General features: G+C 57.5%; 1 protein-coding gene across 1 annotated transcript in view; it reads right to left on the reverse strand.

The window, feature by feature from the left end:
- The window catches only part of LOC144954225 (bromodomain and WD repeat-containing protein 1-like), a 22,699-nt gene that overhangs the window by 2,952 nt on the left and 6,247 nt on the right, over positions 1–13,500 (reverse strand). Inside the window, exons 3-8 of the mRNA XM_078884774.1 lie at positions 11,857–11,918; positions 7,220–7,378; positions 6,155–6,275; positions 4,420–4,551; positions 3,597–3,675; positions 1,991–2,041 (exon numbers count right to left, since the gene is read on the reverse strand). Of these exons, the coding sequence (XP_078740900.1) occupies positions 1,991–2,041; positions 3,597–3,675; positions 4,420–4,551; positions 6,155–6,275; positions 7,220–7,378; positions 11,857–11,893 (579 nt within the window). The 5' untranslated portion in view covers positions 11,894–11,918. The remainder of the gene's footprint in view (positions 1–1,990; positions 2,042–3,596; positions 3,676–4,419; positions 4,552–6,154; positions 6,276–7,219; positions 7,379–11,856; positions 11,919–13,500) is intronic.

Here is a 13,500-nt window from a genome sequence, read left to right on the forward strand (position 1 = left end):
TCTCCCCGTGTCTCTCTCCCCGTGTCTCTCTCCCCGTGTCTCTCTCCTCGTGTCTCTCTCCCCGTGTCTCTCTCCCCGTGTCTCTCTCCCCGTGTCTCTCTCCCCGTGTCTCTCTCTGTCTCTCCGTGTCTCTCTCCCCGTGTCTCTCTCCCCGTGTCTCTCTCCCCGTGTCTCTCTCCCCGTGTCTCACTCCCCGTGTCTCTCTCCCCGTGTCTCTCTCCCCGTGTCTCTCTCCCCGTGTCTCTCTCCCCGTGTCTCTCTCCCCGTGTCTCTCTTCCCGTGTCTCTCTCCCCGTGTCTCTCTCCCCGTGTCTCTCTCCCCGTGTCTCTCTCCCCGTGTCTCACTCCCCGTGTCTCTCTCCCCGTGTCTCTCGCCCCGTGTCTCTCTCCCCGTGTCTCTCTCCCCGTGTCTCTCTCCCCGTGTCTCTCTCCCCGTGTCTCTCTCTCCGTGTCTCTCTCCCCGTGTGTGTCTCTCTCTCCCCGTGTCTCTCTCCCCGTGTCTCTCTCCCCGTGTCTCTCTCCCCGTGTCTCTCTCTGTCTCTCCGTGTCTCTCTCCCCGTGTCTCTCTCCCCGTGTCTCTCTCCCCGTGTCTCTCTCTGTCTCCCCGTGTCTCTCCCCGTGTCTCTCTCCCCGTGTCTCTCTCTGTCTCTCCGTGTCTCTCTCCCCGTGTGTGTCTCTCTCTCCCCGTGTGTGTCTCTCTCTCCCCGTGTCTCTCTCTCCCCGTGTCTCTCTCCCCGTGTCTCTCTCTCCGTGTCTCTCTCTCCCCGTGTCTCTCTCCCCGTGTCTCTCTCCCCGTGTCTCTCTCCCCGTGTCTCTCTCCCCGTGTCTCTCTCCCCGTCTCTCTCCCTGTGTCTCTTTCCCCGTGTCTCTCTCCCCGTGTCTCTCTCCCCGTGTCTCTCTCCCCGTGTCTCTCTCCCCGTGTCTCTCTCCCCGTGTCTCTCTCTGTCTCCCCGTGTCTCTCCCCGTGTCTCTCTCCCCGTGTCTCTCTCTGTCTCTCCGTGTCTCTCTCCCCGTGTGTGTCTCTCTCTCCCCGTGTGTGTCTCTCTCTCCCCGTGTCTCTCTCCCCGTGTGTGTCTCTCTCTCCCCGTGTCTCTCTCCCCGTGTGTGTCTCTCTCTCCCCGTGTCTCTCTCCCCGTGTCTCTCTCTCCGTGTCTCTCTCTCCCCGTGTCTCTCTCCCCGTGTCTCTCTCCCCGTGTCTCTCTCCCCGTGTCTCTCTCTGTCTCCCCGTGTCTCTCTCCCCGTCTCTCTCCCCGTGTCTCTTTCCCCGTGTCTCTCTCCCCGTGTCTCTCTCCCCGTGTCTCTCTTCCCGTGTCTCTCTCCCCGTGTCTCTCTCCCCGTGTCTCTCTCTGTCTCCCCGTGTCTCTCTCCCCGTGTCTCTCTCCCCGTGTCTCTCTCCCCGTGTCTCTCTCTGTCTCCCCGTGTCTCTCTCCCCGTCTCTCTCCCCGTGTCTCTCTCCCCGTGTCTCTCTCCCCGTGTCTCTCTCCCCGTGTCTCTCTCCCCGTGTCTCTCTCCCCGTGTCTCTCTCCCCGTGTCTCTCTCCCCGTGTCTCTCTCTGTCTCCCCGTGTCTCTCTCCCCGTCTCTCTCCCCGTGTCTCTCTCCCCGTGTCTCTCTCCCCGTGTCTCTCTCCCCGTGTCTCTCTCTGTCTCCCCGTGTCTCTCCCCGTGTCTCTCTCCCCGTGTCTCTCTCTGTCTCTCCGTGTCTCTCTCCCCGTGTGTGTCTCTCTCTCCCCGTGTGTGTCTCTCTCTCCCCGTGTCTCTCTCCCCGTGTGTGTCTCTCTCTCCCCGTGTCTCTCTCCCCGTGTGTGTCTCTCTCTCCCCGTGTGTGTCTCTCTCTCCCCGTGTCTCTCTCCCCGTGTGTGTCTCTCTCTCCCCGTGTCTCTCTCCCCGTGTGTGTCTCTCTCTCCCCGTGTGTGTCTCTCTCTCCCCGTGTGTGTCTCTCTCCCCGTGTGTGTCTCTCTCTCCCCGTGTCTCTCTCCCCGTCTCTCTCTCACCGGTCTGCGTGTCGATGAAGGTCCTGCAACATCATCACCACCATCATCATCCTGCAACATCAACAACATCACCATCATCATCATCCTGCAACATCAACATCATCAACATCAACATCATCAACATCACGACTACCATCATTATTTCCCAGTGCTGATCGGGACAGGTGATTGTAATTGATAGTGCTGATGGGGACTGGTGATTGTAATTGATAGCGCTGATGGGGATTGGTGATTGTAATTGATAGTGCTGATGGGGATTGGTGATTGTAATTGATAGCGCTGATGGGGACTGGTGATTGTAATTGATAGTGCTGATGGGGACAGGTGATTGTAATTGATAGCGCTGATGGGAACTGGTGATTGTAATAGATAGTGCTCATGGGGATTGGTGATTATAACTGATAGTACTGATGGGGACTGGTGATTGTAATTGATAGTGCTGATGGGGATTGGTGATTGTAATTATTAGTGCTGATGGGGATTGGTGATTGTAATTGATAGTGCTGATGGGGATTGGTGATTGTAATTGATAGCGCTGATGGGGACTGGTGATTGTAATTGATAGCGCTGATGGGGGTGCTGGTGATTGTAATTGATAGTGCTGATGGGGACTGGTGATTGTAATTGATAGCGCTGATGGGGAATGGTGATTGTAATTGATAGTACTGATGGGGATTGGTGATTGTAATTGATAGCGCTGATGGGGACTGGTGATTGTAATTAATAGTGCTGATGGGGACTGGTGATTGTAATTGATAGTACTGATGGGGATTGGTGATTGTAATTAATAGTGCTGATGGGGACTGGTGATTGTAATTAAGTGCTGATGGGGACTGGTGATTGTAATTAATAGTGCTGATGGGGACTGGTGATTGTAATTGATAGTGCTGATGGGGACTGGTGATTGTAATTAATAGTGCTGATGGGGACTGGTGATTGTAATTAATAGTGCTGATGGGGACTGGTGATTGTAATTGATAGTGCTGATGGGGACTGGTGATTGTAATTAATAGTGCTGATGGGGACTGGTGATTGTAATTGATAGTGCTGATGGGGACTGGTGATTGTAATAGATAGTGCTGATGGGAACTGGTGATTGTAATTGATAGTGCTGATGGACTGGTGATTGTAATTAATAGTGCTGATGGGAACTGGTGATTGTAATTAATAGTGCTGATGGGGACTGGTGATTGCAATGGATAGTGCTGATGGGAACTGGTGATTGTAATTAATAGTGCTGATGGGGACTGGTGATTGTAATTGATAGTGCTGATGGGGACTGGTGATTGTAATTGATAGTGCTGATGGGGACTGGTGATTGTAATTGATAGTCCTGATTGATAGGGAATAGTGATTGTAATTGATAGTGCTGATGGGGTCTGGTGATTGTAATTGATAATACTGATGGGGACTGGTGATTGTAATAGATAGTGCTCATGGGGATTGGTGATTATAACTGATAGTGCTGATGGGGACTGGTGATTATAACTGATAGCGCTGATGGGGATTGGTGATTGTAATTGATAGTGCTGATGGGGACTGGTGATTGTAATTGATAGTGCTGATGGGGATTGGTGATTGTAATTGATAGTGCTGATGGGCTCACCTGGACATCGCTGGGTTCACTCGGCCGCCTGGTCTGGAGGGAGCTGCACAACGACCGGATATCATCACAGCTGGTCTGCCTGCGAGAGTCGGGGGGAGAGTGGTGGTGGTGAGCGTGGTGGTGGTGAGCGTGGTGGTGAGCGTGGTGGTGGTGAGGGTGGTGGTGGTGAGGGTGGTGGTGAGCGTGGTGGTGGTGAGGGTGGTGGTGGTGAGCGTGGTGGTGGTGAGTGTGGTGGTGGTGAGCGTAGTGGTGAGCGTAGTGGTGAGCGTGGTGGTGGTGAGCGTGGTGGTGGTGAGTGTGGTGGTGGTGGTGGTGAGTGTGGTGGTGGTGAGCGTAGTGGTGAGCGTGGTGGTGGTGAGGGTGGTGGTGGTGAGGGTGGTGGTGAGCGTGGTGGTGGTGAGGGTGGTGGTGGTGAGCGTGGTGGTGGTGAGTGTGGTGGTGGTGAGCGTAGTGGTGAGCGTAGTGGTGAGCGTGGTGGTGGTGAGCGTGGTGGTGGTGAGCGTGGTGGTGGTGAGCGTAGTGGTGAGCGTGGTGAGCGTGGTGGTAGTGAGCGTGGTGGTGGTGGTGGTGAGCGTGGTGGTGGTGGTGAGCGTGGTGGTGGTGAGCGTGGTGGTGGTGAGCGTGGTGGTGGTGAGCGTGGTGGTGGTGGTGGTGAGTGTGGTGGTGAGCGTGGTGGTGGTGGTGGTGAGCGTGGTGGTGGTGGTGAGCGTGGTGGTGGTGAGCGTGGTGGTGGTGAGCGTGGTGGTGGTGGTGGTGAGTGTGGTGGTGAGCGTGGTGGTGGTGAGCGTAGTGGTGAGCCTGGTGAGCGTAGTGGTGAGCGTACCGTACGAACTCCAGGAGGAGCGGTGCGAGTGTTTTGGCCGCGCCGTGGATGTCCGGGGATCGTCGCAGAGAGAAAAACCTCAGAGCCGAGAGGAGAACAGAGCGCAAGTCCCACAGCAAGGCCGCCCGTCGCCTAGCAACCAACACGGTAACCACGGTCACCAACACGGTCACCAGGGTAACCAACACGGTCACCAGGGTAACTACCCTGCACTCACTCACCCACTCACTCACTCATTCACTTACCCACCCACTCACTCACTCACTCACCCACTCACCCCACTCACTCACTCACCCACCCACTCACTCACCCACTCACTCACCCACTCACCCACCCACTCACCAACTCACCCACTCACCAACTCACCCACTCACCCACCCACTCACTCACCCACCCACTCACTCACCCCCCCACTCACCCCCCCACTCACCCCCCCACTCACTCACTCACCCACTCACCCACCCACTCACCAACTCACCCACTCACCCACCCACTCACTCACCCACCCACTCACTCACCCCCCCACTCACTCACTCACCCACTCACTCACCCACTCACACCCACCCACTCACCAACTCACCCACTCACCCACCCACTCACTCACTCACCCCCCCACTCACCCCCCCCACTCACTCACTCACCCCCCCACTCACCCCCCCACTCACTCACTCACTCACTCACTCACCCCCCCACTCACCCACCCACCCACTCACTCACCCCCCCCACTCACCCCCCCACTCACCTCACTCACCCACTCACTCACCCACTCACTCACCCACTCACCCCACCCACTCACCAACTCACCCACTCACCCACCCACTCACTCACCCACCCACTCACTCACCCCCCCACTCACCCCCCCACTCACCCCCCCACTCACTCACTCACCCACTCACCCACCCACTCACCAACTCACCCACTCACCCACCCACTCACTCACCCACCCACTCACTCACCCCCCCACTCACTCACTCACCCACTCACTCACCCACTCACCCACCCACTCACCAACTCACCCACTCACCCACCCACTCACTCACCCACCCCACTCACTCACCCCCCCCACTCACCCCCCCACTCACTCACTCACCCACTCACTCACCCACTCACCAACTCACCCACTCACCCACCCACTCACCCACCCACTCACTCACTCACCCCCCCACTCACCCACTCACTCACTCACCCCCCACTCACTCACCCACCCACTCACTCACCCCCCCACTCACCCCCCCACTCACTCACCCACCCACTCACTCACCCACTCACCCACCCCACTCACTCACCCACTCACCCACCCACTCACCAACTCACCCACTCACCCACTCACTCACCCACCCACTCACTCACTCACCCCCCCCACTCACTCACTCACCCACTCACCCACCCACTCACTCACCCACTCACCCACCCACTCACCAACTCACCCACTCACCCACCCACTCACTCACCCCCCCACTCACTCACTCACCCACTCACTCACTCACCACTCACTCACCCACTCACTCACTAACCCCCCCCACTCACTCACCCACCCACTCACTCACCCCCCACTCACCCCCCCCACTCACTCACTCACCCACTCACCCACCACTCACTCACCCTCACCCACTCACCACCCACTCACCAACTCACCCACTCACCCACTCACTCACCCACCCACTCACTCACCCACTCACCCCCCCACTCACCCACTCACTCACCCACTCACTCACTCACCCCCCCACTCACTCACCGGTAGTAGAGGTGGTGTAGGCGGTGGACAATGGTGGACAACGAGATTGGGTTTCCCACTTCCATGAGGAACGAGGGGTGGAGCCTCACGTCCACCGCGGTGGACAACTCCCGGGCGACCTCTACCCAGCATGCAGTGCGGCAACACAGTCCAGAACACACTCTGTACACTGCACACACTGTACACACTCTGTACAGTGTGTGCACTGTACAGCACATACAGTACACAATGTGCAGTACGCACCGCACACACTGTACACACTGCACGGCATATACAGTACACACTGTACCGTATGTACTGTACACACTGCACGGCATATACAGTACACACTGTACAGTCATTCATTGCACATTGTACAGTATATACAGTACACACTGTGCCGTCTGTACAGTACACACTATACAGTCTATACAGACCACGCACTATCGATATAACTTTGTATATAACTATAACTATATATAACTTTGTATATAACTATAACTATATATAACTTTGTATATAACTATATATAACTTTGTATATAACTATAACTATATATAACTTTGTATATAACTATAACTATATATAACTTTGTATATAACTATATATAACTTTGTATATAACTATAACTATATATAACTTTGTATATAACTATAACTATATATAACTTTGTATATAACTATAACTATATATAACTTTGTATATAACTATAACTATATATAACTTTGTATATAACTATAACTATATATAACTTTGTATATAACTATAACTATATATAACTTTGTATATAACTATAACTATATATAACTTTGTATATAACTATAACTATATATAACTTTGTATATAACTATAACTATATATAACTTTGTATATAACTATAACTATATATAACTTTGTATATAACTATAACTATATATAACTATAACTATATATAACTATATTTAACTATAACTATATATAACTATAACTATATATAACTTTGTATATAACTATAACTATATATAACTATAACTATATATAACTATAACTATATATAACTATAACTATATATAACTTTGCATTATATAAAACTATATAAACACTGACCCATGCTCAGCAGGGTCTCCAGGCCGCGTGCGATGCGAGCGCTCTCGCCCCGCTGGGAGCCGCCCTCCCCCCACTCGCCGGGCGCAGGGCGGTAGTGCAGCGCCACGCGCTCGCACTCGGTGACGGCCACGCTGGAGCCCAGCAGGGCCGGCTGGGGGGCTGGGGGGGGTGGGGGAGGGGTGGGGTGAGGGTGGGGGGGGTGGTGGGGGGTGTGGGGGGGTGGGGGGGGGGTGGGTGGGGGGGTGAGTGGGGGGGGTGAGTGAGTGGGTGGGTGGGTGGGTGAGTGAGTGGGTGGGTGGGTGAGTGGGTGTGGGGGGTGGGTGAGTGGGTGAGTGTGGGGGGTGGGTGAGTGTGGGGGGTGGGTGGGTGGGTGGGTGGGTGGGGGGGTGAGTGGGTGAGTGGGTGGGTGAGTGGGTGGGTGAGTGGGTGGGTGGGTGAGTGGGTGGGTGGGTGAGTGGGTGGGTGAGTGGGTGGGTGAGTGGGTGGGTGAGTGGGTGGGTGAGTAGGTGGGTGAGTGGGTGGGTGGGTTGGTGAGTGGGTGGGTGGGTGAGTGGGTGGTTGGGGAGGTGAGTGGGTGAGTGGGTGGGTGGGTGAGTGGGTGAGTGGGTGAGTGAGTGGGTGAGTGGGTGAGTGGGTGAGTGAGTGGGTGAGTGAGTGGGTGGGTGGGTGAGTGAGTGAGTGGGTGGGTGGGTGAGTGGGTGAGTGAGTGGGTGGGTGAGTGGGTGAGTGAGTGAGTGGGTGGGTGAGTGGGTGAGTGAGTGAGTGGGTAGACAAGTGGGTGAAAGGGGAGGAGAGAGGGGGGGGGGGGAGATGAACTTGAGAATTAATTTTGACGTAAAACGTTTGGTGACTGCAGGAATTCACTTTCTTGGGTCTTTCGGGAAAGTTCACGGAGAGAGGTTCAAAGAAAATAACTAAAAAAAACAAACAACTCGGACGTTTCGATCGGAACGCAAGTGGTCGTCCTTACCGCAAGACCCAAAAATATGAGAATTAATAGTGAGAAGAAGAAACACCCACTCACTCGCTCTGTCACTCACCCACCCACCCACTCACTCGCTCACCCACCCACTCGCCCACTCACCCACCCACTCACTCGCTCGCTCTGTCACTCACCCACTCGCTCACCCACTCACCCACCTACCCACCTACCCACTCACTTACTCACTCACCCACTCACTCGCTCACTCGCCCTGTCACTCACCCACTCGCTCACCCACTCACCCACCCACCCACTCACCCACTCACTTACCCACTCACTCACCCACTCACTCACCACTCACTCACTCGCCCTGTCACTCACACACTCACTCGCTCACCCACTCACTCACCCTGTCACTCACCCTGTCACTCACCCACTCGCTCACCCACTCACTCACCCACTCACTCACCCACTCACTCACCCACTCACTCACTCACTCACTCACCCACCCACCCACCCACCCACTCACCCACTCGCTTACCCCACTCACTCATCCACTCACTCACTCACCCACCCTGTCACTCACCCACTTACTCACCCACCCACTCACTCACCCACTCACCCACTTACTCACCCACCCACTCACCCACTTACTCACCCCCACCCACTCACTCACTCACCCACTCACCCCCCCACTCACTCACTCACCCACTCACCCCCCCACTCACCCACTCACCTCACCACCCACCCACCCACCCACCCACCCACCCACCCACTCACCCACCCACCCCACCCACCCACTCACCCACTCACACACTCACCCACTCACTCACCCACTCACTCACCCACCCACTCACCCACCCACCCACTCACTCACCCACCCACTCACCCACCCACCCACTCACCCACTCACCCACACACTCACTCACTCACCCACTCACCCCCACCCACCCACCCACCCACCCACTCACTCATCCACCCACCCACCCACTCACCCACCCACCCACCCACCACCCACTCACTCACCCACCCACTCACCCACTCACCCACCCACCCACCCACTCACCCACTCACCCACCAACTCACTCACCCCACCCACCCACCCACTCACTCACCCACCCACTCACCCACTCACCACCCACCCACCCACTCACTCACCCACCCACCCACCCACCCACTCACCCACTCACCACTCACCCACCCACCCACCCACCCACCACCCACCCACCCACCCACCCACCCACTCACCCACTCACCCACCCACTCACTCACCCACTCACTCACCCACTCACTCACCCACCCACCCACCCACCCACTCACCCACCCACCCACTCACTCACCCACCCACCCACTCACCCACCCACCCACTCACCCACTCACCCACTCACTCACCCACCCACTCACCCGCCCACCCACCCACTCACTCGCCCACCCACCCACTCACTCGCCCACCCACCCACTCACCCACCCACCCACTCACCCACTCACTCCACTCACCCACTCACCCACCCACTCACCCACCCACCCACTCACCACCCACCCACCCACCCACTCACCCACCCACCCACTCACCCACTCACCCACTCACCCACACACTCACTCACTCACCCACTCACTCACCCACCCACCCACTCACCCACCCACCCACCCACTCACTCACCCACCACCCACTCACTCACCCACTCACTCACCCACCCACTCACTCACCCACTCACTCACCCACTCACCCACCACCCACTCACTCACCCACTCACCCACACACCCCACTCACCCACTCACCCACTCACCCACTCACCCACCCACTCACTCACCCACTCACTCACCCACCCACCCACTCACCCACCCACCCACCCACTCACTCACCCACCCACCCACTCACTCACTCACCCACCACCCACTCACTCACCCACTCACCCACCCACCCACTCACCCACCCACCCACCCACTCACCCACCCACCCACCCACTCACTCACCCACCACCCACTCACTCACCCACTCACTCACCCACCCACTCACCCACTCACCCACCCACCCACCCACCCACTCACTCATCCACCCACCCACCCACTCACCCACCCACCCACCCACTCACTCACTCACTCACCCACCCACTCACCCACTCACCACCCACTCACTCACTCACTCACCCACCCACCCACTCACCCACCCACCCACCCACCCACTCACCCACTCACCCACCAACTCACTCACCCACCCACCCACTCACTCGCCCACCCACTCACTCACCCACCCACCCACTCACCACCCACTCACTCACCCACTCACCCACTCACCACCCACTCACTCACCACCCACTCACTCACTCACCCACTCACCCACTCACCCACTCACCACCCACTCACCACCCACTCACTCACCCACCCACCCACTCACTCACCCACTCACTCACCCACCCACTCACTCACCCACTCACCCACTCACCCACCCACCCACTCACTCACTCACCCACCCACCCACTCACTCACTCACCCACCCACCCACTCACTCACCCACCCACCCACCCACTCACCCACCCACCCACTCACCCACCCACCCACCCACTCACCCACTCACTCACCCACCCACTCACCCACCCACTCACCCACCCACTCACCCACTCACCCACCACCCACTCACTCACCCACCACCCACTCACCCACTCACTCACCCACCCACCCACTCACTCACCCACCCACCCACTCACTCACTCACCCACCCACCCACTCACTCACCCACCCACTCACTCACCCACCCACCCACCCACCCACCCACTCACCCACCCACCCACTCACCCACTCACTCACCCACCCACTCACTCACCCACTCACCCACTCACTCACCCACCCACTCACTCACTCACTCACCACCCACTCACTCACCCACCCACTCACCCACTCACTCACCACCCACTCACTCACCCACTCACCCACCCACTCACCTACCCACTCACTCACCCACCCACTCACCCACTCACCCACTCACTCACCCACTCACTCACCACCCACTCACTCACCCACCCACTCACCCACTCACTCACCACCCACTCACTCACCCACCCACCCACCCACCCACTCACCCACTCACCCACTCACTCACTCACCACCCACTCACTCACCCACCCACTCACCCACTCACTCACTCACCCACTCACCCACCCACCCACTCACCCACCCACCCACTCACTCACCCACTCACTCACCCACTCACTCACCCACCCACCCACTCACCCACCACCCACTCACTCACTCACCCACCCACTCACCCACCCACCCACCCACCCACTCACTCACCCACTCACTCACCCACCCACCCACTCACCCACTCACCCACTCACCCACCCACCCACCCACTCACTCACTCACTCACCCACCCACCCACTCACCCACTCACCCACCCACCCACTCACTCACCCACTCACTCACCCACCCACCCACCCACTCACTCACCCACTCACTCACCCACCCACCCACCCACTCACCCACTCACCCACTCACTCACCCACCCACTCACCCACCCACCTACCCACCCACTCACTCACCCACCCACCCACCCACTCACCCACTCACCCACCCACCCACCCACCCACCCACTCACTCACCCACTCACTCACCCACCCACCCACTCACCCACTCACCCACTCACCCACCCACCCACCCACTCACTCACCCACTCACTCACCCACCCACCCACTCACTCACCCACTCACTCACTCACCATCATCTGGAATCGGTTCCAAGTCCCATGGACTCATTCTCTCTGTCTCTCCATTGTCCCAGCTGAGAGACACGGGGAGAGAGACACACAGGGAGAGAGACACACAGGGAGAGAGACACACAGGGAGAGAGACACGGGGAGAGAGACACGGGGAGAGAGACACGGGGAGAGAGACACACAGGGAGAGAGACACACAGGGAGAGAGACACACAGGGAGAGAGACACGGGGAGAGAGACACGGAGAGAGAGACACGGAGAGAGAGACACGGAGAGAGAGACACACAGGGAGAGAGACACGGGGAGAGAGACACACAGGGAGAGAGACAGGGGGAGAGAGACACACACGGGGAGAGAGACACACACGGGGAGAATTGGTGAGCGAGTTGGTGAGCGAGTTGGTGAGCGAGTTGGTGAGTGAGTTGGTGAGCGAGTTGGTGAGTGAGTTGGTGAGTGAGTTGGTGAGTCGGTGAGTGAGTTGGTGAGCGAGTTGGTGAGCGAGTTGGTGAGCGAGTTGGTGAGCGAGTTGGTGAGTGAGTTGGTGAGTGAGTTGGTGAGTCGGTGAGTGAGTTGGTGAGTGAGTTGGTGAGCGAGTTGGTGAGCGAGTTGGTGAGCGAGTTGGTGAGCGAGTTGGTGAGCGAGTTGGTGAGTGAGTTGGTGAGCGAGTTGGTGAGCGAGTTGGTGAGTGAGTTGGTGAGCGAGTTGGTGAGTGAGTTGGTGAGCGAGTCGGTGAGCGAGTCGGTGAGCGAGTTGGTGAGCGAGTTGGTGAGTGAGTTGGTGAGTGAGTTGGTGAGTGAGTTGGTGAGCGAGTTGGTGAGTGAGTTGGTGAGCGAGTCGGTGAGCGAGTCGGTGAGCGAGTTGGTGAGTGAGTTGGTGAGTGAGTTGGTGAGCGAGTTGGTGAGTGAGTTGGTGAGTGAGTTGGTGAGCGAGTCGGTGAGCGAGTCGGTGAGCGAGTTGGTGAGCGAGTCGGTGAGCGAGTCGGTGAGCGAGTTGGTGAGTTGGTGAGCGAGTTGGTGAGCGAGTTGGTGAGCGAGTTGGTGAGCGAGTCGGTGAGCGAGTCGGTGAGCGAGTTGGTGAGTTGGTGAGTTGGTGAGCGAGTTGGTGAGCGAGTCGGTGAGCGAGTCGGTGAGTGAGTTGGTGAGTTGGTGAGCGAGTCGGTGAGCGAGTCGGTGAGTGAGTTGGTGAGCGAGTTGGTGAGCGAGTTGGTGAGCGAGTTGGTGAGCGAGTTGGTGAGCGAGTCGGTGAGCGAGTCGGTGAGCGAGTTGGTGAGCGAGTCGGTGAGCGAGTCGGTGAGCGAGTTGGTGAGCGAGTTGGTGAGCGAGTCGGTGAGCGAGTCGGTGAGTGAGTTGGTGAGCGAGTTGGTGAGCGAGTCGGTGAGCGAGTCGGTGAGCGAGTTGGTGAGCGAGTTGGTGAGCGAGTCGGTGAGCGAGTCGGTGAGCGAGTTGGTGAGCGAGTCGGTGAGTTGGTGAGTGAGTTGGTGAGCGAGTCGGTGAGCGAGTTGGTGAGTTGGTGAGCGAGTTGGTGAGCGAGTCGGTGAGCGAGTTGGTGAGTTGGTGAGCGAGTTGGTGAGCGAGTTGGTGAGCGAGTTGGTGAGCGAGTCGGTGAGCGAGTCGGTGAGCGAGTCGGTGAGCGAGTTGGTGAGTGAGT

The sequence above is a fragment of the Lampetra fluviatilis genome, unplaced genomic scaffold (assembly GCF_964198595.1).
Source record: "Lampetra fluviatilis unplaced genomic scaffold, kcLamFluv1.1 SCAFFOLD_760, whole genome shotgun sequence".
Taxonomy (NCBI): domain Eukaryota; kingdom Metazoa; phylum Chordata; class Hyperoartia; order Petromyzontiformes; family Petromyzontidae; genus Lampetra; species Lampetra fluviatilis.